Source organism: Pocillopora damicornis, chromosome 3, assembly GCF_964200805.1.
Source record: "Pocillopora damicornis chromosome 3, jaPocDami1.2, whole genome shotgun sequence".
Taxonomy (NCBI): domain Eukaryota; kingdom Metazoa; phylum Cnidaria; class Anthozoa; order Scleractinia; family Pocilloporidae; genus Pocillopora; species Pocillopora damicornis.
In genome coordinates, this window is record NC_142672.1 from 31,965,975 (window position 1) to 31,989,736 (window position 23,762).

A 23,762-nucleotide genomic window follows, 5' to 3' on the forward strand; every position below is an offset into this window, starting at 1 on the left:
CACTGCGAGAAAGGGTATCCAGTCTCTTCACGGGTGAATCAAAGTGCAATTTATGAACTTTTAACAATTAAAGTTCAACAACGTTGCCGTTACCAAAATGCAAATAATAAAAAATTGTATTTTGAATTCAATAGTAGCACGTCAATTTTGTTTACGGGTTCGTTTTTGAATACAGCGAGCCCTCATTCACGAGATAATCCACGAGATGTCGATGTGATTTTTGTTTGTTTCCCAGTTTCCAGCGGAACATTGATATCATCGGAGGATAGAGTAATCCGCGCGTGAACGCGAATGCATTTCGAGCGGATTCAAAGGTTCGAGTGATGTTTTAAAAGTGTGCGGAATTGCATGAGCTGTATATTGGTGAATGCAACATGAAAAACTCACAAAAATTCGAAATGCAGGAAAAGTTTATGCCATTTTTTATTGTTACTTTCTCGATAAAATCATATACCAACGCTTGTTTGTTCATTCTCTATGCACGGTTCTCGAAAAATTCTGAACGGCTTTATGAAAAAGCTATTATGTAGCCTGTTTATAGATTATCTGATTTGATACGATTTTTTTTAGGGACAAACTAAGCTTAATATTTTTCGAAATTATTTGGAAAAAAGTATTTTTTTTTTATGTTTATCTTTATAAGGTTTCAGAACACAAGGCTAGCCGCTACGCAAGAAAAAAATTAGCCTTTATTCCTCGGGGTTAGTATGAGGAACGAGTTGACTGGTTTAAATGACCCTTCGACTCTTAGGAACGAACGACCGACCTCTAATTTCTCCTTACAATAACACCTTTATAGGTCATGAGAATAATGGAAGTGATCCCCAAATTAAGAAGCTCCTGATTATCAAGCACATCCTCCTTCCCACGACCGCAGAAAATGTAGAGAGAACACTGTGGAGAGTTTTGAATATTAATTTTAGGGTAGGAAGGGTTAATTGCCAACTGAAGACGAGAAAGAGTGGAAGTTTCGCTGCATTTTTTTTTCTTCTTTTTTCGAAAAGCAATTACACCTCAGACTGAATCTTTGTTTACACTTGGTAAAAGACAGCCTTATCACGTTAAATTAAAAAAGAATTCGCATCTACGATTGGAATGTACCTTTCACTTATCTTACCAACCAAAATTCGCCACAGTAGCCAAAACATGAGAATGAGGGTGGAAAACTCGAACTGGAAATGAAATGTGAATTAAATATTATAAAAACGATAAAATAAGAAACAATTTACCATGTAAGAGCACATATAATGTTTTGGCAACAGCTTGGAGTTATTCTCGATTTATCAGAATTAGAGGCGCAGTAGGATTCCAAAGAGTTTTTAATTGTATAGATTTTGTTTGATTCAAGGACTACACAAGTGTATCAAATGGGCAGTAGCGAACACTCATTGTTTAGTTGGCCAAGTTAACTTGTCAACTCAAGTTTTGGTCTCTTTGCTTCACTTTCTGTGGTCGGTTCAACGGTGGAGCTGTCCATTTTAGTATGACCGTTGTCCTGATGTTTACTCTTGTTATTTTTCTTTTCTATTCGTTCCTCTTTTCTTGCCAAGTACTCTGTTAAATTGTCGACCTCTTTCTTTCTTAGCGTATCCAGTTTACGCTCCTGATTTAAACTACCTGCGTGGGCAAATGTGGGGGGTCAGTTCCGGATCATAAAACCCACACCATGATTGGACAAGGGGGCGGTTACGCCCAACAAAGCCTTGCGTTATTGAATAAGAAACCCTTTATCACGATGACATTAAACAATTTAATTTGTGTCGCACGAGATCCAGGATTGCATCGTTTAACCCCAACTTCGCAATCTGATAGGTCGAAAACTTACTTTACTCTCTCAACCAATTAGATGCATGCACAACCCGTGACACGTGCACGCTCGTTTTGCCACGCTTTTGGCCGATTTTAGTTCAAGTTTTCAATGGCTTCTTGTGATATTGATCACTGATCTGATAGGCCTTTGTGATTACTTACTTGGGTTTTGCTAGAATTTTGCCGATATCTTAGAAAATAAACCACGGGTGATAAATAAGTTTATTCAGTAATTAATCATAAAAAAAAAACAACAACAACAACAAAAACAATTAAACTGGTAGAATCCTGTTCAACTCCCTCTCTCTCATTCTTGTGTTTGTTTTAAAAAAATCCTTTGTAAGAGCGAGGCTAGATTTCAGGTGCCCGTGATACGGAATCACGGATAAAATTCTTCCAAAAAAAAAAAAAGCTAGAGGCAGTCAAGGTCCGGTCTTAAAGCCCCTTTTCTTTTCTCATGCATTTAAGCGTAAATTGCTTTCAATAAATGAGATGCAAGATGTTCACAAGCAAACCATAAGTTCATTGATTCCAGTACCGTGTAAATGCGGCCAAGTTGTAGTTGGGTCAAACGCCAACAACATAGGGCTAAGAATATGAAAGTGATCTTCGCAGTAATAAACACCACTTGAGCAGTGCTAACATGGGGCTAACTTTAGCCATGGTGTTAATTACTTCATGAAATATGTACAGTTTTAACAGCCCGAAACTACAGTTTCAATAAGTAATGTAAGAATTACCTTTTAAATAGTTCCAGTCGCTAACTGAGGACAGGAGCGGTGTAAAATCCGACACCAGTTTTACGTACTGCGAGGGGAAAAAAACAATTTTTTAATGTTATAAGATATCACACTTGCAAGAAATAGTAAATGAAAAGGCTATTCAGACCTATTCAAAACCTCAATTTTTTTAGCAAGAGTAAGTGTAAAGTCTCAGATTAAAAAAAAGACCACTTTTCTTGCATATAGAAAAAAACAAATTAATAAAAAAAGAACTGCGCTTTTGGCCCCATTTGGTTTTTAGAACTCGAAAGTAGATTTAAAGCCGTTCCACGTGATTAGAATTCTTTTTCAACATCCGCCAGACACACAATAGACGTAAGTATCTTGCTGACCCAGTCTACTTGGTCGTTTCTGTAAGTTACGGATTCTCGTTCTTTTCATCTTTGATTTATGGGTCATCAATGAAAAGACAAAATATCTGTACCTTACGGTAAGGACCTCGAGCTTGGTCAGTGAGAGGTATATATTGTGCAGTTTCCTTAAGGTTAATGGAAGACCACGGTAATGCTGTAACTGTGATGCGAACTCCATTAAGATAGTAATTTCTCACGTATGTCGTTGGTCAAAGTTTGATTTCTGACTCCTTGTTTCACCTAACTAGTAACGTAACACCATTCTTGTAACGAATATATGAAAATGTTCACAGAAAGATTCACCATGAAGAGAAAACCAGTTGAAGTCATTTTCAACTGAGTGTCGACAGTAATCCGATTTGCTTTGCCTTGCTCTGTGATTGGTCCAGAAAACTCGCGCAAAATCAGATGCAAAACTAAAACCAATCACGACTTGGTCGCCCGCGTCTTAGGCGGCTTGCTTCTTTATTTTGAGTTCTCATTGGCTACTTGCAATACTTTCCTTAATCTGAAAGGTCATTGTAGTTTCTTTGGTTTTGGCTTTACGACACTCAATCGAAAAGCGCTCTGAAATCAATTTCTGTATCACAAACCGTTAAGTCTGGTGAATGTCCGCTAGGTTCAAAAACCAACACAGGCTCCTCAGGGTAGGGCTGCACACACCAGAGTCTACCCTCTGGGTCAAATACTGCACTCCAGGGGGGCACATTTGCTTCTAAGGAAGGGAGGGTTATAACCTCCTTTTGACTTGCATGGTATAAAGAAATGATTTTACATCTGCCAGGGAAAGAACTTAGGTAAACACTTCATTGCTGATCCTTTCCATAATTACCATGATAATGATATGAGTAATCCTCCAAGTTAAATCTAATAGATTTCAGAGGGAAATTGAAACAGGTATACCTTTCTATAATAGCACACACCACTGAGTTTCTGCAACAGCAAGTTAAGGATGAAACAATTGGACCACAGTGCTGATCATCCTGTGGAGAAGGGTCAGCAAAACTGGTTAGTTAATGAAGAAAGGCCTCAAAATTAATAACTAAATGAACAAATAACTAAATACAAAAGGGAAAACAAATATAATTGAGATGAAGCGCATCCAAAAAGTAAATACCAAACTAAATTGGAACTTGGACAATTGGAAAGGAGGAGAACTTTTATAAAAATCCTCAGGGCAAGAATGAACCCAATACACACTTGATGCCAGGTGAGATCATCACCCAATAATGGTACCCTACAATTATTGAAAAACAAGTCAGGGTTGCAATGCAAGGAAACTACCTCAGGGTTTTCCTCTTTGATGTCTTCTGTTGAGTAATCTATCTTTTCTGAAGCTATATCTTTGCCTGATTCAGGATTCCAGAATGTGACAGTCCCATCCTTGCATAAAGAAATTAAGAACATGTAAATAAAAATTAAAAAAAAAAACAAGTTCCATCCTAAACGAGTAGTAAGTTTGAGCATTAGAAGGACTATGTAACATTAAGTGATATATAAAAACCCCAGAAACTATTGCAATTATACACTTGTGACAAAGTGAAAGAAGATATTTTTCAACCAGAAATTGACCCCAAAAAAACTGCAGGTCAAGTGTTGACCAAATTTCTTGATGAGCTGCCATCAGTATTATCCAATACTATACCTTCCTTATGAAGAGAGATCAGATACCACTAAGATTAACAAAGTTAACCCTTTCACCCCCACAAGTGACCAAGACAGAATTTCTCCTTAAAATATGTATACAATATCAAGTAGGTAGGTGATGAGAATAGAGAAGAATATCAATTATGGGATTATTGGTTGATCCAATACCAAATTCTCTGAACTAACATCATAAGAATTGTATAGCAGATAGTAAGGAGAATTATTGATTAGATCTTGGGAGTGAAAGGGTTAAACAAAATATGAGCACCTACCCCTCCACCTGACACGAGAATGTTTTGACTTCCTGATAACAGAGCTAAACAGCTAACAAAACTGCAGACACATAAAGGATAACACTTTGTTTTTGTAATTTCCATTATAAAATGAAATTGAACTTGTGATCATTTGGATCATTCAATTCTGAGACAAATATTTTCATTCTGATTTCCAAGGTTGTCATTAAGAGCTTGTAGAAGGCAGAAACCCACTGGCTGTCAGACCATTTTGCGCTGGGTAATGAGTATGTGAATTATAATCAAAGATAGAAATCAAGTATTTTTTAACTGATACTAAGATCAATGTCTGGGCAAAAAAGGTTACTCAAATATGTTCCAGAATACCAGAAACCACATCTCAGAGAGTTTAAAATTTCAAAATTTTCCAGAGGAGCAATTGCAAACAGAGCTCCCTAGAAGGGAATTCTACTTTATATGCCTACTCAGTTCAGAACATACATCTGTGTTTTCATTTTTCTATAAAATTGCCAATTGTCATTAATTCTATGCAAGACCTATTATCTACATGTACATTATTTAGAGGTGATTAATAAACTTACTCTAAATGTCCAAGACAAAATGTATGGATACTATAAGAGTTTGGGAAACAACTAACTCGTATCTTCTCATCTCTATCTGATGTAATTAAAAACTTGTCATCTTCAGTAAGAACCTTGAAATATAAAAAATAATTGGTGATAAAAAATAGATTAAAATATATAAAAGAAGAATCAAGCACATTCTAAAAAGAAAATTAATAGAGACGAGTTGGTGTATTGCCCATGGTCAGCAAAGTGGACGCCATTTTGGCTAAAAGGAACAAAAATTAAAAGAAAAGACTACATATGAAGGAACCCTGCAAGCACATACAGATCTATAGAAATAGCTGAAAGTGACTTAATAGAAAGAAAATTAAAAGAACAAGCAATGCATATAGAGGAACTCTGCAAGCACATGGAGATAGAAATAGGTGGAAGTGACTTAAACAGAGAAGACATCATTCTCCTGTACTGATTTCCCTGTAGTTGATGCTTAAAAGTTATAAATTAAGTGGCAATAGAAACAGGTTTTCTTTGTATCCCTACTCTTTAAGAAAGTAGGAGGAGGGAAGGGAAGGTGCTTATTAAAGGGAGGTGGAGGCCTGGTTGATATCATGATCTAGAGGGTAGGTGTTGCCTTGGGGGAGGGTGCTAATTACAACATTGGCACTTATTTGAGAAAATACAGTACACAGGTATGTAGCCCTAACTCAGTTGTTCTGTCAAGTTCCTTTTTTCATCTATTCCTTTCTTTTATGTCCCTCTCTTTTTTTGTTGATTTTCCACTGATAACATCACTTATGTTATTTACAACATTGATGTACTTATTTAGTACTCCTCATGGGGATTTAGAACTTTGCTTTGTCCTGCACTCATGACAAGACCTATCACACCATTTATTAAAATTATTTTATGTTCAAAAACTCCCTCAGAAATTTTATCTCAAATCTAAATATTAGAACTTGGTACCTTACCATGTCTAAAATCATAGAAACATGTCCCAAGAGTAGGTCTTTTTCTTTGTCAACATCATGTACAGAAAACCTGGAAGGAGATTGAAGTAATTATCCATCAATAACTCACCTTGTAGACTTCAATTACCCTCTAGTCACACCAATTTTCACATTCAGATATCAAGTATATAAAATGTTCTCATTTTGACAGACCTGTAAACATCTCCTCCTTTGTTACTGACTATAATGCTGTCCTCTTTATTTGTAAATAATATAACTGTTGATCTTCTAATGACCTCTCTGAAATAGCAAATGGCAAAAAATTTAAAAGGCTCTTTAGAACTAACTCATGGTATGTCTTAATTCTTTGATTAAGTAGTGTCCTTTGCCCCTTTTCCAATTAATATCTGTCTGACTTTGAATGTGTTTTTGTCAAAAGGTACAATGTCTTGATCAGCAGTGATTACAAGCAAGTTCTGGAACACTTAGGACTCCTCACCAAATATATAAACATTCTTGAGAAGAAATTTAAGCAAATATGTGTACTGGTGTCAGGGTGTAACAGGTTAACAGTACCTCTTGTTCAGCAGTTTCCAGTCACTTGTCTGCCAAATGAATAATTCTTTATATGGAGTACAAAGGGCAAACAACCCTCCAGACTTTGAAAAACAGCAAAGTACTCCATGTCCCAGTGTACTTGCATCTTCTGGTAAAGCTGACTGCCGTATACAATCAACAGCATAAGAGAACTTGCAAGTTCCATCTCTATGCAAAAAGGGAGAAACAGCAACTACTGTTACTTTCCAAACAACGCGTACTTTTCAAGTTAATTTAAGGAAACATGCTAAATTACAATCAAGTAGGGATCAGTCCCAGATCAATCTCGGGAAGTCCCAAAAGGATTACGCGTGTGATTCCCCCCCCCCCCCCCCCTCCTTTTAAAAAGTAAAAGTGAAAAGTGATAATGATATAAACATACCCACAAATTTAAATTGAACCTATTGCAGGACCTGGCCTCTCTCTTTCGAAAAGTTTCTCTCAAAGTTCTTGTGATACATCATACTTTCAAACAAACTGGAAAGCAGTTGATGATTCCGCACTTAAAGCTGTAAAGTGTTAAAAAACACCAGAGCTCAAAAGTGTCCTAATCACAATTGCACGTGCAAGCTGTGCGACACGACCATGCTCAGGGTGGTTTGAATTCCGAACGATGCACCACTGTCAATTTAATTTTACCCTTTTCCGTCTTTACATCAATATTTTCGTTATCTCTCACCTTACATCCAGAACTTTAGCTCCAGTATTGCAAACAACGGCGAGAAAATTACCACCAAAACTCCATATCAAATCCGCCATGTTGAATCTAAAATGTTTTGAGACAATACAATAACCATACATGAAGAAGGACTAACCCGGATGGTAATGTGGTGATCGCCGCCATCTTGAGCTAGAGAGAAAGTGTGTTAGTTGTCTTGTCTTACCAGGTCTTTTTCTCAAACACAGCATGTCTGACAGCGACGATTCACAATATTCGGATGAGGTATGAGGCTTTTATTTTTTCCTCTACTGTTTTATGTATATATTACCTCTTAGTTTATTTGTGTGCAGCAATTTCATTGTTCTAAAATTTCAAACCTGTGTAGGAACTTTCTGGTGTACGTGAGTAGTTTGCACAAATTATAAGGGAAAGAAACTCTGCAAATATTTTAATAAAATAAGTCGTAGAGGTTATTTGTTAATGCAGCTTCACATTTCTTTTCTCTATTTTTCTCCGGGTGCCACTAAATATGTTAAATTTTACATCAAATCGCGATTTAGCATGTACGTGTTACCACATTCGAATTAGTCCTGTTTGTTACACATGAAAAGCTTGAGTTGCGAGCTGTACGCAGCTTTCGTAGGTTACTTTTTGGTTAAAAATTTCTGTGGTAAAGGTGGTCATTTTTACCTTATCAGTCGGTATATTCCGTAGTTCCAATAGCATTTGGCACGAATGGGTATTTTTCTAATGGCAAACGGTTAGTTTTGAACGAGAGTCTCCTCCTCCCTGGGAGGTCTAAGCTCCCCAGGCAATTTGGTTAGAAGGGCTAACGCTCAAATTGTCAGCCTTTAAACTCTTTACAGTGGCTAATTTATGTTTTCAACTCAGTTGTTAACACTAAATTATTTGTTAATGGTGTTGTGTAGGAAGGCGAGGATATCACTAGGGAAGAGGATGATGAAGAAGTTGATGATGACGAAGAAGACGATGAAGAGGATTACGATGAAGATGATGAGCTTTATGATGACAGACAGAGAAAGAAGAAAAGGCGTCATAATGCTGGGTTTATCATAGATGAAGCAGGTTTGCTATTTTACAAGGCTAATTCTTCAACACAATGGGGAAAAATAAATTTTTGTGATATTTACCTAAATGATTATTTTTTGCTCTTTTAGATGTTGATGATGATTATGATGAAGATGTTGAACCTGAAGATGGATACACAGATTTAATTGAAAGTCAGTTTTGTTGAATGTTGTCAGAATGTGTTTCTCCTATCACCATTTCCTGGGTTTTGATTCTTAGACCAGGTTCCATTGTTCAAAGGGCAGACAATCAATCCAGCAACGTTAACAAAATGTGCTGCGCTATTCACAGGGTGAACAGTCATCTTGCCACCAGGAAGAGCATGCTAGAGCAAATCTGCTGGCAAGGTGACAGTGGATAGTGTTATCTGTCTTTTGAACAACCAGGAAAAAGTGTCTCTAAGGAGTTGTTGTTAGATCTTGTTAGTACTATGAAAGTTTCTCTCCGAATTCCTTGGTTTTCCTCTTTATTTTATAAAACTAAGCCCCTGAATTTAATTGTACACAGAGTTAGTGGACAAAGAGTCACTCCATGCATATGCCAAGAAAGAATCATAATCACAAAGTTTTAGTAGCAGATTTTGTTTGTTCACACTGTAAAGTGTTGGACTGCTGTGTGGGAGGTCAAGGGTTCAAAGTGTAGCAACACTCAGGGTCAAAAATGGTTAAACATTCAAGTCTTCTCAGATAAGGACAATAAGCTGTAAGCGCCGTCTCATCCTCCCTGTGTTGGTTAGCGGGGGATGCTAAAGAACCCAGGAACTTCATGCAAAGAGTAGGCAATGTAGACCCCAATGTTGTTGTCTGACTTTGTTATTGTTTATACAAGCCCTCATTCACACCAGCTTTAAGCTGAACTGGGCCCCCCTGTCTAAATATCACAAATACATACAAATACATGTGATTTAAATGAATTGCATCTTTCTTTTTCATGCTTTTGACATGTTTATTTTTACATTTTGTGAAACTTTTTCATTGAATAAAAATGCTGTTTTGACTTTCCTTCAAATAATCCAATGTTCTTAATCATTTTTGATATTTTTTTTGTAGATGATTTGGGTGATGAAGCAATTGGTGATGATTTATCGGTATGAAAAATGTGACCAACTGATTGTATAATGTTGATCTTGTACTTCAATTCCAAAAAGAACATAAGATAATGTTATGCCTTAGTCACAGAACATACACACATAAATTTTGTAGTAACAATCTCCCTTCTTAGTAAATTACTATTATCTCATGAACTGATGGCTGTCTCATTTGAGATGAAGTAAAAAATAATTTTGACCTTGAGAAGGTTCTCATTGCAGACAACCATACTAAAATATGCAAATATTTTTTAGATGTTCTTGTATGTGTCTTTCTATGATATGAATTCAAATTCAATAACAACTTTTTTGTCTTTTTCTTAAGGGTGCCAGACGTTTACAGCAGATGCTTGGGTATGTAACAAACATAGAAGCATAACATAATGATTCATAAAATGTCTTTTAATAGCATACCACTTCTTCTCTATGGCTGTTCTTTTCCAAACTGATGTTGTGCTTGTATTATGGGACTGACTGTGAAAAGGAGAGGGGATACTTTTTGTGGAGAGGTGACTGTCACTTTTAAACTTCTATTTTCATTTTGTTGTAAAGTGACTTCTTTCATCTAAAATGACAGTTAATTTTCTTCTGATGAAGGGTTGACTCTCAAAACAACAGCATTGAAACTCTATGGTGGCCAATTTACATTTATCAACTCTGTTGATAAAACAACTATCCAGTTAATTTTGTTGCAGGGTGTAGTTTCCAGCATGCCAGAAATATCCCAATTTCCATAGTTATGAGGTGCCAGTCAATGTGTACATGTACATTTAGTAGCAATCACAATTAAGTCAATGTCTGTGCACTAGATCTGAACTCCATTTTCATAACAAACCACTTTTCTTAGGTGTTAACAACTACTGGTGTCTAAAAAACAACTTATTCCTTTTCCTTTTTCTCCTGATTAGAGACAAAAATGCTGAAGAATTGGAGGCTTATTACAAGAAGAAGTTTGCTGAGACATCTGAAAGGTTGATACAAAACATTGCTTAAACTTTACAGTGATATTACAAATTTCATCTTTTTATTTTCATGATAATACTTGAGGGTAGAAAAAATCTCATTTTAGTTCTGGTCAGGTTTTGCATCAATACGTAGTCATTCTCAAGCTAAAGGAAGTTGAATTATTTTATACTTAACTCCACAGATATAGAGATGACTATGAACTGCAGCCAGAGATTCAACAGCAAAGTCTTCTCCCTGGTGTCAAGTAAGATACTGAGCTAAGCTCAGTAATGCTCTCTTTTTCTGTTTTTGTTTCTGTGGTTGTTCTCTTGCTTGGTACAGAGATATTTATAAATAGCAATTTTATTTTTCCATCTTATTGTAATTTCACAGAGACCCAAATTTGTGGACTGTGAAATGCAAGGTGAGGTTAAAAAGGCAACATTGAGCAGAATAGGTCAACACTTCTGAACTCTTTAAATCATAACATCCAATTAGTAATTCTCCCCTCTTTGTACATACATTTCTTTTGAATCAGTCTGAATTATTTGGTGGTATGGTGAGGTATTACAATGTAGCTGATAGCATTGTCTCTTCTCATAACCAGTGTAAAGGATGATGATGAGAAATCATAAGGAGAAATTATATATTAAACAGGTTGAAGAGTTAAAGGTTCAATACTTTTTTGTGCTTGGGCTAGACGCTCTATTCTTGCACTGCCTCATTTTACCCAGGAGTAAGAATTTATACCAAACAAAATTTGATGATGGGAAGGGGGGTGACCTGTTATTGAGTGGTATCCTATCTAAGGGGTAGTAATAGTCTTAGTCACTTCATGCTAAGTTCTGGCTGTATGGGCCAATAAAGACTCTACTGGCCCAGTGCAGATTGTTGTACCTCTCCACCCATTACAATGAATGGATACCAGCTAGCTTTCAGAGAAACCTGATAGATAATCTTAGGGTAATCTGCGATGGACTTTCTTGAATTGTGTTGTAGTGGTAGGGATAAGCTACAGCATTTATTTAAGCTAGTCTTTTATGTGGACTCTACCATACTTAAATTGTAATACTACCTCAAATGTAACATTGACTGCTTTGAATGTGTGATCTAGATTGGAGAGGAGAAGGCAACAGTCATTGGCTTGATGCGAAAAGCCATTGCTCAGCAATTCACTGATGAAGTAAGTAGATACAGTAAGCACAATTTCAAAAGCACAAATTTTCCTCAGCTGCTTGGAGTTGACTAGTACTTGTGGCTCACTTCTGAACTAGCCAATCAGTACATACAAAAAGCATTATTCACCTTTGTAGTTCATTTGTATATATAAATATTGATTATTTCAACTTGTCTTTGAAAACAGCCTCTGCAGATCAAGTCAGCTGTGGCTGTAGAGGGACTGAAGGGGTATATCTATATTGAAGCTTACAAACAGACTCATGTCAAACAGGTAATGTATATGGAGATGTTAAAAATGGAGCAGTTGATTATCAAAATAATATTACTGTGTGCCATGTCAACTCACTACAGTGTACAACTGCTTCTTGTTTATAGGCTATAGAAGGGTTTGGTACTCTGCGACTTGGTAAGTGGCAGCAAATGATGGTACCAATTCGTGAAATGACTGATGTGATGAGGGTTGTTAAAGAAGTCGTGTCAGTTAAACCAAGACAATGGGTTCGATTGAAGAGAGGAATCTATAAGGATGATCTTGCTCAGGTAAACAGACCAAAAGAAAGTTATGTAGCAGCTATTGAGAGTTGAAAACATTGAAATAGAATTGATATTTGACATGTGCATTGTATGCTTCAAAACAAAGTCAGTGAATTACAAGGAATGGATGGAGTTTGTATTGTTTAATTATTAGGGCAAGGTAAGTCCTAAAAAGGGCAGTTTTTTGTGAGGCTTTTTAGAGTCATTTTAAGAGTGAAGTGATTCAAGGTTTGAAAGAGAGTAAAACCTAAGGTTTCTACTGTGGTATTTAAGTTGTCGTGAGGTTTCCTAAAGTCTGTCATACTCTAATTTCTGATCTCTGCTAATTTCATCAGGTGGATTTTGTGAATACAGCAAGAAATCAGGTGAGGCTTTAAACTAAGTGGTGTTTTGATGATTACAATGATGCAATTATTCATCCTGCCATTCCAATCAGTCTCCACTTTCCTATCTCTTGGTTTTTTCCAAATGCTTCGCGTCAAGGTGCATTTGATCCAAGTTCGGACTAAACCTTTCGATGGAATCACTGATGTATTGACTGCCATCCAGTTTAAATGTTTGTCTATTTAGTACCTCCAGGTATAATGCTACCAAAGGATACCAATGAAGAATTACTAAACTTCATGTGAAATTAGATTCTTATGTTACATATACTGTTCATTTAAGGTGACACTGAAGATGATTCCTAGAATAGACTACACAAGAATGAGAGGATTAGCTAAATCAGCTGAGGTACTGTAAGTTACATGTAACATTTTGGCTGGAAAACCTTTAGTAATTGGAAATAAAAACAAGTAACAGCTTTCAAATAGGAGTATATTTGATACTTAAATGATACTTAGCCAAAATGAATATCAATTGTAAAGTTTTCTCATTTGTTATAGATTAGGAGGGAAGGGAAGGGCTTAGCCAAGAGGGTTAACAGGCTACAAAATCAAAGCTCCATAGTAGGCTACTCTGACACTCCATTACTGTTTACTGTTTTAACTGTGTTTATGGTAATTTATTACATTTATCAGTTAGTATGTGCTTGATGATTGGTCAATTTAGCATGCTATATTTCACTGTATGGTCCACTAAATTTAAAAGTTTGTTTGAATTGAACCCAGAGATAAAATGAAAATCTTGCTAACCTCGTTTCCATGGTCTGTACTTTAAGTTATACAACCTTATTTTGCCCACTTAGATTTATGACCTGAGTGCTTCATTCTTGGGCGATATATCCAAGCCAAATAAACCAGGTCTATAACTTACAGTACAGACCTCAAACTTGGGTAGTAAGAGATATTGATATGTACATTTGTAGGAATAGTTGCATGGGTAATCCCTGAATCATGCATACTGTGTACCCTCTCATCAAAGGAAAGGCTTTTTTCTTTACCTCCTTATTTTCATCTTACAATTTTGTGTCAATTCAAAATTTCTAAAGGATGCTGCGGAGAAGAGAAAAAGGAAAAGGAAGCCACCACAAAAGTTATTTGATGCTGATGCCATAAGGTTAATTTTTGTTAGTTATAAACTCTTCATTTAAATTACTGATTTTTTAGTACACTATACCTTAATATTTTACAAGCTCTCCTGGTAGATTGATTCAACTTTCTTATCCATCTGATTACAATCAGACATAGACCTAAATAAGGTAACATGACAACAGCCATGGCCCTGGCTAAATAATCTCAGACAATAATCTCAATCAAACAAAACACCAATAACACCCCTTATTGGCAGAAGGCAACCATAGAGGAAATTTGTTGAAACTTTTTGATCTGCAGTAAGAACAAAATTGTTTCTAATCATGTTTGCTGTCTCATGCAGGGGTATTGGTGGTGACATTGGACAGGATGGTGACTTCATGATCTTTGAAGGCAGTCGATATCGTGGTGGCTTCATGTACAAGACACTGGCCATGTCAGCTATTGTAAGCTTTTTTAAACATTAGGTGTAACAAAGCTTTATTCTTGAAGGTTCATGCACCAGAAACTTAGGGACATAAAAAACTATCTAACAGTTAAGACACTGAAGGCTTTTTACTGGGAGGAACCTTCCATACTGAAAGTTGATGATGTAAATTGGCCACCATAAAGAATTTCTTAAGTGGTCAAAGGGCTTAGGCTCAAGAATGTCAGCTTAAGAATCTCTTCACATCTTCAGCAGCAGGAATTGATGGTTACTGTCAGAGCAGTTTTCAAGTTGTAAGAGTCTGTTGTAGTTCCTTTGGTAAGGGTAAATTAATTGAAAATGTTTGTCTGTTTATCAGGTTGTAGAGGGCATTAAACCCACTCTATTAGAGCTTCAGAAATTTGAAACAGCACCTGAAGATGTGGAACTGGAAGGTAACAATTGTAGATCAGTTGCTGTTTGTATTGGTGATGGTGACAAAATCAAATGTAAATTTTCTTTGCTGTATGTGTGTTTCACTATAAATCATATAAAATCCTCAAAAGGTCTGATGCTCTGTCCTTATGCAGAGAGGAATGATTGAAGTTAATTTTCAACAAAAAATTAGAACCTACTTTACTTGATCTCCAATGGGACATCATAACAGTGATGCAAAGAAGTTTTATATATTCCTTGAAACAGCTAGGTTAGAAATCATATGTAGATGCCAGCTCACTTTGTAACACCCTACAGGGAGTGTAGTGTTTTCCATCCAATGAATAGATTCCATGGTGCCATGCTTCTGTGTAGTAAAAGATCACAGATGACATCAAAATGTGGTAAAAAAAAAAAAAATTGGCAGAGAAGATCCAGCCAGTGGTGTCTCTGATGTTCTTATCACATTTTGCCATCATCTGTGGTTTCTTACTAAACTGACACAGGGCGCTATGAAATCTACTTGTTTTATTAAATAAGAAGCCAAGTCATTCATGTTAATGTCATCTATGTGTCAGCCCCCAAAAAATCATAAGAAATAACCAATCAAAGTGCATGTATAAGATAGGTTATTGTATTAAGTTATTTTTTTGTAGTACCAAAAGGTTCAAGGGAAGGTTCAGATGAGGAAAGACATACTTTTGTGACTGGTGATGTGGTCGAAGTTGCTGAAGGGGATTTGGCAAATTTAAAAGGCACAGTTCTTAGCATTGACGGAAACAAAATCACCATAATGCCAAAACACGAGGACCTAAAGGTTTGCACATGTAGATCTAGCACTTGCTTCTAATTTTTTAAATGTACAGCAATGTTTTGAGTTTGTGTTTGTAAGTGAGTTGAAGGATTTAGGGAATTTGTGTCAATGACTCAAGAGTTATCTTAAAATGTATGTTACTTGATGGCGTATGTGATTCTAATAGTTTCTTTCTCTCTCTTTTGTTTGTCTGACAAAGAGCCAGGTGCAGAATACAATGAGTGGCAAAAATTTTTTCATGCTTCACTAATTTTGAGCATTTTTTTACAACTTACCTTTATCTCCCCTCTCCCCCTTTTCAATGTCACCTGGTGTTCACAAAACGGTGACCAGTTTCTTGAAACATTGTTTGGGGGAAAGGGGGACTTTCAAGGAACTTGTGAAGGGGAATTATGTGATTTCTGTTGGTTTTGTTGATTGGAGGGTTGTTGACCACTAACAGAGGCAGGACAATGCCTTGACTACTTTTTCTACTTATTGTTATGGTCACTAAATACTCCCCTTTTCTGTGGTGAAGCACAACATTTGAAAAAACTTCAAATCAACCTGTTTCTTCTGACTCCCCTCCCCCTCCTCCCTTAATGTAAGTAATGACTGATCCTTAAATAGTTTTAAATGAACTCTTCAACAGCCTGTGTGGAATTTTAATCAAGTTGAATAGAATAATAACTGGAGCTCTTGTTTAAGGCTTGGACGAATATTTACATCTCTCTGAAACTTATCACTTCATACGTCAACTTCGAGAATTCCAGCAACTCATTACTGCTGTTATTTCGTTTCACCTCTTATCTTTCAGGATCCATTAGAATTCCAGGCACAAGAACTGCAAAAACACTTCAAGATGGGAGATCATGTCAAGGTTATAGGTGGTCGGTATGAAGGGGACACTGGTTTGATTGTTAGAGTGGAAGATAATATGGTGGTACTTTTTGCAGATCTAACAATGCATGAGGTTGGTATGCAGCTTAGTTAGCCCTTACACTTACAACATCCGAATAGCTACAATTCAGTTGTCAAAATTGTTGAAACACTTCCCTCCTTTTCCCCTCGTCAGTGAATGTCTGAGGAAAATCGGAGCAGCTGAAGAAATGTAGCGTTAAGATGGAAGCGGAGTGTTTCGAGAAAAACTAACGAGTGTTGTACATGTAGTCTCCCCTGAGCTGCTTTAGGGTATTTAACTTGTTGCTGGCAGTTTGTGTGCGTTTTAAAGATGGGGTCGAAATCATAGAAACTTTCCTTTTTTGGTCGGACAGGTCCAACCGAGAAAAGTGGTCCACCTCGAAAGGGGGAACAGTTTTTGCTACTTTTTCGGTTGGACCAAACCGATCTATTCAGTTTTAGACGGAAATTTTGGTCAAGTGGATTGAGCCCCTGGTGACCATCCCCCTGACATATAATTCTGTGGATTGACTTTTCGGCCACTTAAAATCTTAATCTTATAAATGTGGAGCTTAAAATATTGAAATGCTGTGGTCTCTGTTTATATTGTAGCTCAAAGTTTTACCCAAAGATCTTCAGCTATGTACAGAAAGGAGCAGTGGAGTGGACTCCATGGGACAACATCAGTGGGGAGACATGGTCCAATTGGAGTAAGTTTGCGTTCAAACCAAACTTAGACAAACCTTTGTTCTCTTGAATTTTTTGTTAACGTATTGATGATGAATGCATTTTCAAGTACTGGGGCTTCTTCTTTTTTTTCCTTTGTAGTCCTCAGACAGTGGGAGTTATCATTCGTCTTGACAGGGACATGTTTTCAGTGTTGAATCAGCATGGAAAAGTAAGTTTTAAGAACGCATTTTGATGGCCAACCCGTGTCTACGTTTACTTACCTTTATGTGTCGTATCCGAGCGGAAATTGCTGAGGCAAGTCTCAACAAACTGGCCTGACAAAAAAGGTTGTCCAAAGTAAATCGGATGATCTCAGAGTTGGTAGCATGTTGTATGGTTTACAGCTATCAGGGCTCCAAGGTCCACTTTTTTTTCCCTCAGAGTCGCCAGTTAGCGACCTAAAATTTTGATATGGAGGCTAAAATATCATTTCAGTCGCCAACTCACGTCGACAAATTGGGGCCTTGTAGAACAAATCTAGTTGCCAGGTTAATCATATGAGAAAAATGTCCCTCGCTGCTCCCAATTTTTAGGTTATTCAAGTAAAGCACCAGGCAGTGGGAAGAAGAAGAGAAAACAAAAACGCTGTAGCTTTGGATTCTGAACAGGTAAACACTGAGTCATGTTGTAAAGACATTTCAGAAAAACCAAACTAAAAGTACTTTTATCATGTAGCTTGTTACAACAATTGCAATCATCATGACAACCAGTACTTCAATGTTATCAGCAGTGTACTCGTCGTGTAAGAATAATGAGACAGACTATGTGCTTTCTGCGGAGAGTGTCATTTTTCTCGCGCTACTTTGTAGTTTCCCATGTAAAGAAAAGTTAGGTGTTGTTTTAGGCGCTAAATGCTAAAGAGACAATGGCACGGCCTTAAGCACGGGTAGAGGGGAGTTTTTATCAGTATACATTATGGTATTTGCTCTTATAGGCGATAATTAAATATATATTATTTTTGTTTTCTTATTTCTCTAGAACACTGTTCAAGTCCGAGACATAGTGAAAGTCACTGAAGGTCCGCATGCTGTAAGTAACCAACATTTACCTGATATTTGAGTATTATACTCGATACTTTCTCTGAACAGGAAGGCTTAAGGCTTATCTCTCAATATAAAATCTTAATTTTCTTTTCAGGGTCTGCAAGGAGAGATCAAACATCTTTACCGCAGTTTTGCCTTTTTATCCTCCAAGATGGTCATTGAGAACGGTGGAGTCATTGTATGCAGGACGAAACATCTTGTTCTGGCGGGGGGTGGAAAGGTAATAACTTGTCGCACGCAGCATGCGGCGTAATCGTGGGAACTTGAATAGCATTAAGAGAGATATTTGTGAGAGAAAGGGCTAGGATGAGAAAAAGGAAAGAGATGAAATGGAAATTTCCAATTATTTTTATGTCCTTACCTTTATCCTAGGCGGCTTCAAATACGTTAGGAATCAGTGGATTTGCCCCAGCTTCACCACGAATAACGAGTCCCGCCAGAGAAGGAGGTGAGTGTTCACATACACTCTATGTCTCTTTTTTAGTTAGAAGTGCATCTGAGGGAGAGCATTTCGATTGAGTAGTGGGAAAATGAAAACATAAGTTAATGCAACGGCACGTCAAACCAAAAAAAATTTATCCCAGCGCCCTGCAAAGGACTCGAAGAAAGGAACAAACAAAAATTGCCTGGCAGGCGGAAAAATGCCATTGATCAAGTCCCGATAGATTTTAGTTTTGCATCAGATTGGCCTTGAGGGTAGTCTTAGAGGTTCTAATTAAAACCGGGTACCGCGAGCCTTTAAGACCTCTTAACGCCGTCTTTTTAGTTTGTGAGGCTAAAAAGGGCTCTCGTCTTTAGATTCTCTTTACGGCCCTTTTCCTGGGCACAGCTGCCTATTACACCATCGGCGGCCGCTTGTGGAAAAATTTATCGAAAGTCTTGGGTAATCTCCTTTGTAACTGTTTTCGGCGTTTTCAGAGGTGTTACAAAACTCTCTCTCTCTCTCCCCCCCCCCCCCCCATCCCCCACCGGAAAAAAGGACGGCCTTGAAGGACACTACCTTGAGGATGACGCAAGAATTAAAGAAATCCTGGATTCCAGTAGTCACTCAATTTTAAAAACATTGCTCTGATGACGAGCTTTGTTGTTTAGCTGGCGGAGGTGGTGGTGGCGGCCGAGGTGGACATAGAGGAGGCATGGGTCGGGGACGTGGCCGCGGAGGTCGCGATATGTCGCTGATTTCCAAGACTGTTCGAATCTCACAAGGGCCATATAAAGGTAAATATCTTAGGCTGTTAAAAAGCGTGAATGTTCTGCTTTTTTAGCTTGATGATCGTTTGTTGAAGTTGAAATCATTTAAGGGCCCAGCGTGACTCGAATTTCTAAAAACTGTGGTTGATTGAGCGCCGGAACATTCCCTAAGACGAGTTTTATTTAGTATCGTAAATGTCGAAGTTGGTTGAGCTCGTTTATTGCTTAACTCATTTACGAGTTCTCTGTAGTCCAGAGGTGGAGTATCAGCCGCAAAATTAGAAAGTCACAAGTCCGAATCTTGGTGGAGACTCAGGTGTTTTCTTTGCTCCACGCACGAAATAACTGCCTAACATCATTCTCTATTGGAAGACCTTGCTCAAAACGTACAACCTTTTTAAATCTATTTACACACAAACAGTGCTTTCAACATTGTTGATCCTAACTGATTAAGGTCGCCTACTAATGTGTATTAACCTTGTAAATGAACTAGTTCATCATAGAGTTCTCTGGAACTCAGTTGTAGAGCATCGAAACGCTAGATCGAAGGGGTCAGATTCAATTTCTATTGGGAGACTCGTATTTTATATTTTTCCCGCGCACATGAGCAATGAGTTGAACATCTTCCTTTTTACTACAATACAGCAGCAGGCCGATTGGTGAAAAGAGCTAAATTCTAGTCAAATCTGGTTCTTGTTTGACGTTGAAAATAAGCTACATGATGAAATTGTATGTTTGCATGCAGGATATGTTGGTATCGTGAAAGATGCTACAGAAACTACTGCTCGGGTCGAGCTTCACAGCAGCGTAAAGACGATTTCTGTCGACAGAATGAGACTCACTATCGTTGGGTAAGCTAATAGCTTCATCATGGTTTGTGCATGTTCTTGCATCTTCGTCATTGACAATCCGTGTCCACCCTGGCCAATTTTGGCCAACTTTGGCCATCCTTGGCCATCCTTGGCCATTCTTGGCCATCATTACTCTCTTGTGGTTCACCGTAAATGTTCCAGTAAGTTTTTGGTGCTGAGCATTGGTAAAGAGATGGGCCTCAAAGAGGGGGGGATCGCTGAATCGTTTATGGTATTCGTGCTTTTTGGTGTTTAATTATTTAATTTTTGAAGGTTTCTGTCAAATTACCAATATTTTTCATCGACTAAGAGAAATACTCAGAAGTAGAGAATATCGAGAGGTAGCTTCCTTAAAATCACCGACAATGCTTCAGTGAATATATGCTTATTTGTTTAATTTTTTGAGCTATGGCATTGGGCTAAATTGGAAATAGGATCCTTTTTCTTTTGTCCAACATTTAGGGTTATTGTACTCAAACATCATGTCCATTGAAATTCTTAGACAAATGGTAACATGTCATCTTATTTCATTTCCAGTGGTCGACCCAGCCAAGGCAGCTCTGTTTACAAGAGTACGCCTATGTATGGCTCCCAGACACCAATGTACGGTGCCCAGACTCCCATGCACGGCTCACGGACGCCCATGTACGGTTCTCAGACCCCAACTCATGGAGATGGTATGAGACCTAATATATAAAGCTCAGACTTAATTTTTTTCCTCATTAGATACTAAGCCATACCACTGCTATTTCCCTATTCTCTGATTGTAGGAAGCCGCACGCCACATTATGGCTCAATGACGCCTTCGCACGATCCTTCGCGCACTCCGCTTCACGGAGGAGCCTGGGATCCCACGCAGCCAAATACTCCAGCGCGCAACGATGACTTCGATTACAATTTTGACACGTCTACCCCTTCCCCTGGGGTAAGTTTTGTCCTCACTCTTGTGTTTCTTCTTTGGAATGGGACTTTCTTGTACTTAACAGTGTGTTATTGATGACAATCTTTAGCGTTTTGCACCACATCTAATTGAAGGATAATTTTTTCGCCATGGGATGGACCAAGTTTCTGTTCCGCCATTTGCATTTCAGTCAAAATGAAAATGTGTTTACTTTCTCGTGATGCAGGTCTATGGAACTCCCAACCCAGCAACTCCAGGGGGATACGGTGGCCCGTATACTCCCAATACCCCCGGTGGTGGGATGTATGGCTCGGAGCCCACTTACTCTCCGTACACACAGACCCCATCTCCGGCCGGATTTGGTAATCCCATGACCCCTGGGAGTATTGCTCCAATATCACCGGCATTTAATCCACACACCCCTGGGGCCGGCATGGAAGAATCGCACGCTGACTGGGTCACGACTGATATCGAAGTGCGAATTAATGAAAACCACGAGGTAAGTTTCAGTTTCACGCTTTGGTGTTAATTCAGTCAGTATTTCGATCAGTTAAAGGGAGTTCTCGTAGTCTACACTTAAACTAACGTCTGTCAATAAAACCAATATCAGAAGGTCGTTTCAAGTGAAATTTAAAATTTAAGCAACGCCTTTTCTGCTTTGGGGATTATGTCAATGATTAATTTTTTCGTTTCGTTTGCCTTTCTGGAGAATGGTGTGTTTGTGTTAGAAAAACAGGATAAGCGCCCACAGCCCCTCACAAAATATTACGCTAAAAAACCTACAAAAAAAAATAATTAACATGGTTGACGCTCATTTGAATAAATTTTTGTGCCAAGGACCCTCAGTTGATGGACAAAAAAGGCGTGGTCAGAACTGTGTCAGGAAACACGTGCACCGTGTATCTATACGACGAAAAACGGGACGTCAGTGTTTCAATTAACAATGTGGACCCTGGTCAACCAGCTAAGCAGGATAAGGTATTCTTCGATCATCTTTTCATTTGCTGATGCATACTGACTTGATGTGATAATCTGAAGGTAAAAATATCATAACTATTTTGCGTAGATCAGAGGTTTAGGTAGTCACGTCGTGAACTGTAGAGGCATACCTTGACAGAGACGCCCAACTCCTGAATTTTGCAAGACTCCTCAAATCACTTCCACTGATGTCTAAACACAGGCCCATCATCCACGGCCAACAGACTTCAACATAAACAAACAAATTTCCAATTCATTCTGTGGTAGATTTCTGCTCAGATTGTCTAGCTTGCATTGCTGGCGGTTTTAGGGCGCTCGATGAAAATTATGGCGGCACCGCTCTGATATCGATTGGCGGAATTTTGAGATTTTTCTATCCTATGCCTATTGCGGCTTTGCCGCCTAACGTTTCAAATCACTTACAAAAGCGCTAGCTACACAGGCGAAGGTTATTCAATGACCAATGGGAGTCGTCTTCTGGACAATTTTAATTGAATGGTATCGCGTGACCCTATCTCATTGTTTACAGGTGAAAGTCATCTTTGGAGACGATCGTGAACGCATAGGAACTCTGATCAACATCGACGACCCGGATGGGATTATTAAGATGGAACAGACAGAGCAGCTCAAGATTCTACCGCTCAAATTTTTAGCTAAAATTGGACAAACCGTTTGAGCTCAAATTTATAAACATTATGTTCATTGCACTCCCTTGTATTGTGAAATGGAGTTTAAAATGTGAAATGGAGTATACATCTAAACTCAGGCAATTGGGACCACACAGGAAAGGGAAGTCTGATAAACTGTAGGTTTATTTAGATGTCAGACCGAAATAACCAAATAAAGGTGTTTCTTTAATGAATACTTGTAATTCTTGTTCAACTATCTTAATAAAGTTGTAATTCAGTGAAAGGTTTATGTTGTTATTTATGCTTTGTTTGTCCGTAAGTTTGTTAGTAAGAATCTATTTCAAGTAAACTTACTTTTACAGACGTTACGATTCTTGCTCTGTGTTTTACTTCAGAGTAAGTCTAATTTATGTTACCTTTTGTGATAAGCCTCAGAACGGTTACAAATAAGAGAACAATTTACACCCCAGTAATGCAAATCAAGTTTGGAGTGAAACGGAGGAAAGGAGGATCGGAAGCCTTGGAGAGAAGGGGGCGAGGGATGGTAAAGCAGGGAATAAGAGCGGGAATGTCTCCGTTTGATTCAATTTTGGCGGGTTCCAAGTTGCTGTTTTAAATGTTCAAATTGGAATAAATTCTGTCTTCAGTAAAAAGTTAGAACAAATCCGAGAATTCTTCGCTGAATTCACAACAGCTTCACTTTTTTCTTGTCATTATATTTTTTTCCTTTCTTTCTCGAGCCGTTTGATTCAAGAATAACTTCACTAGATCGCATTTGTCAGGGTTTTTTCTTTAATTCAGCCATTATTCTCTTCGACTCCTGATTGTCTCGGCATATATTGATTAAATTCACTGGACCTTGAGATATTCATGTAGCTAGCTTAGTTCTCAAGGTGTCCAACTAAAGTTAAAAGTGAATTGCATTTTTTTCAAATACAAAGCTCCTTATGGAAGGGTGAATTACAAAATGTGTGAGGATTTATG

At 37.9% G+C, this 23,762-nt stretch overlaps 2 protein-coding genes across 2 annotated transcripts; one reads left to right on the forward strand and one right to left on the reverse strand.

The window, feature by feature from the left end:
• Positions 1-1,301: 1,301 nt before the first annotated feature.
• LOC113666017 (tRNA (guanine-N(7)-)-methyltransferase non-catalytic subunit wdr4) lies at positions 1,302-8,366 on the reverse strand. Its single transcript, XM_089199866.1, has 12 exons — positions 8,307-8,366; positions 7,635-7,805; positions 6,935-7,123; positions 6,572-6,658; positions 6,380-6,449; positions 5,427-5,539; positions 4,864-4,924; positions 4,229-4,327; positions 3,848-3,927; positions 3,538-3,721; positions 2,550-2,616; positions 1,302-1,617 (listed from the first exon to the last, which is right to left on the reverse strand). The coding sequence occupies exons 2-12, from the start codon at positions 7,754-7,756 to the stop codon at positions 1,406-1,408; spliced, it is 1,284 nt and encodes a 427-aa protein (XP_089055992.1). The 5' UTR covers positions 7,757-7,805; positions 8,307-8,366; the 3' UTR covers positions 1,302-1,405.
• On the forward strand, positions 7,752-23,061 carry LOC113666016 (transcription elongation factor SPT5). Its single transcript, XM_027181761.2, has 31 exons — positions 7,752-7,898; positions 8,546-8,702; positions 8,795-8,857; positions 9,755-9,792; positions 10,118-10,146; positions 10,701-10,763; positions 10,940-11,002; positions 11,131-11,161; positions 11,852-11,920; positions 12,101-12,187; positions 12,292-12,456; positions 12,786-12,815; positions 13,117-13,182; positions 13,880-13,947; positions 14,266-14,368; positions 14,708-14,783; positions 15,420-15,580; positions 16,374-16,529; positions 17,069-17,166; positions 17,285-17,354; positions 17,719-17,793; positions 18,164-18,214; positions 18,323-18,448; positions 18,601-18,676; positions 19,321-19,446; positions 20,165-20,270; positions 20,808-20,947; positions 21,041-21,195; positions 21,398-21,670; positions 22,009-22,149; positions 22,679-23,061. Exons 1-31 carry the CDS (start codon positions 7,863-7,865, stop codon positions 22,823-22,825), a joined length of 3,045 nt encoding a protein of 1,014 aa, XP_027037562.1. The 5' UTR covers positions 7,752-7,862; the 3' UTR covers positions 22,826-23,061.
• The last annotated feature ends 701 nt before the right edge of the window (positions 23,062-23,762 follow it).

Bases quoted from the DNA above. Each gene is read 5' to 3' on its own strand.
- LOC113666017 (XM_089199866.1), bottom strand. From the start codon at position 7,756: ATGTATGGTTATTGTATTGTCTCAAAACATTTTAGATTCAACATGGCG. The intron at 6,450-6,571 runs GTCTGTCAAAAT...ATCTCCTTCCAG, and splicing joins AAAGGAGGAGATGTTTACAG to GTTTTCTGTACATGATGTTG. The intron at 5,540-6,379 runs GTAAGGTACCAA...TTATATTTCAAG, and splicing joins TTTCTATGATTTTAGACATG to GTTCTTACTGAAGATGACAA.
- LOC113666016 (XM_027181761.2), top strand. From the start codon at position 7,863: ATGTCTGACAGCGACGATTCACAATATTCGGATGAG. The intron at 8,858-9,754 runs GTCAGTTTTGTT...TTTTTTTTGTAG, and splicing joins ATACACAGATTTAATTGAAA to ATGATTTGGGTGATGAAGCA. The intron at 11,003-11,130 runs GTAAGATACTGA...GTAATTTCACAG, and splicing joins AGTCTTCTCCCTGGTGTCAA to AGACCCAAATTTGTGGACTG.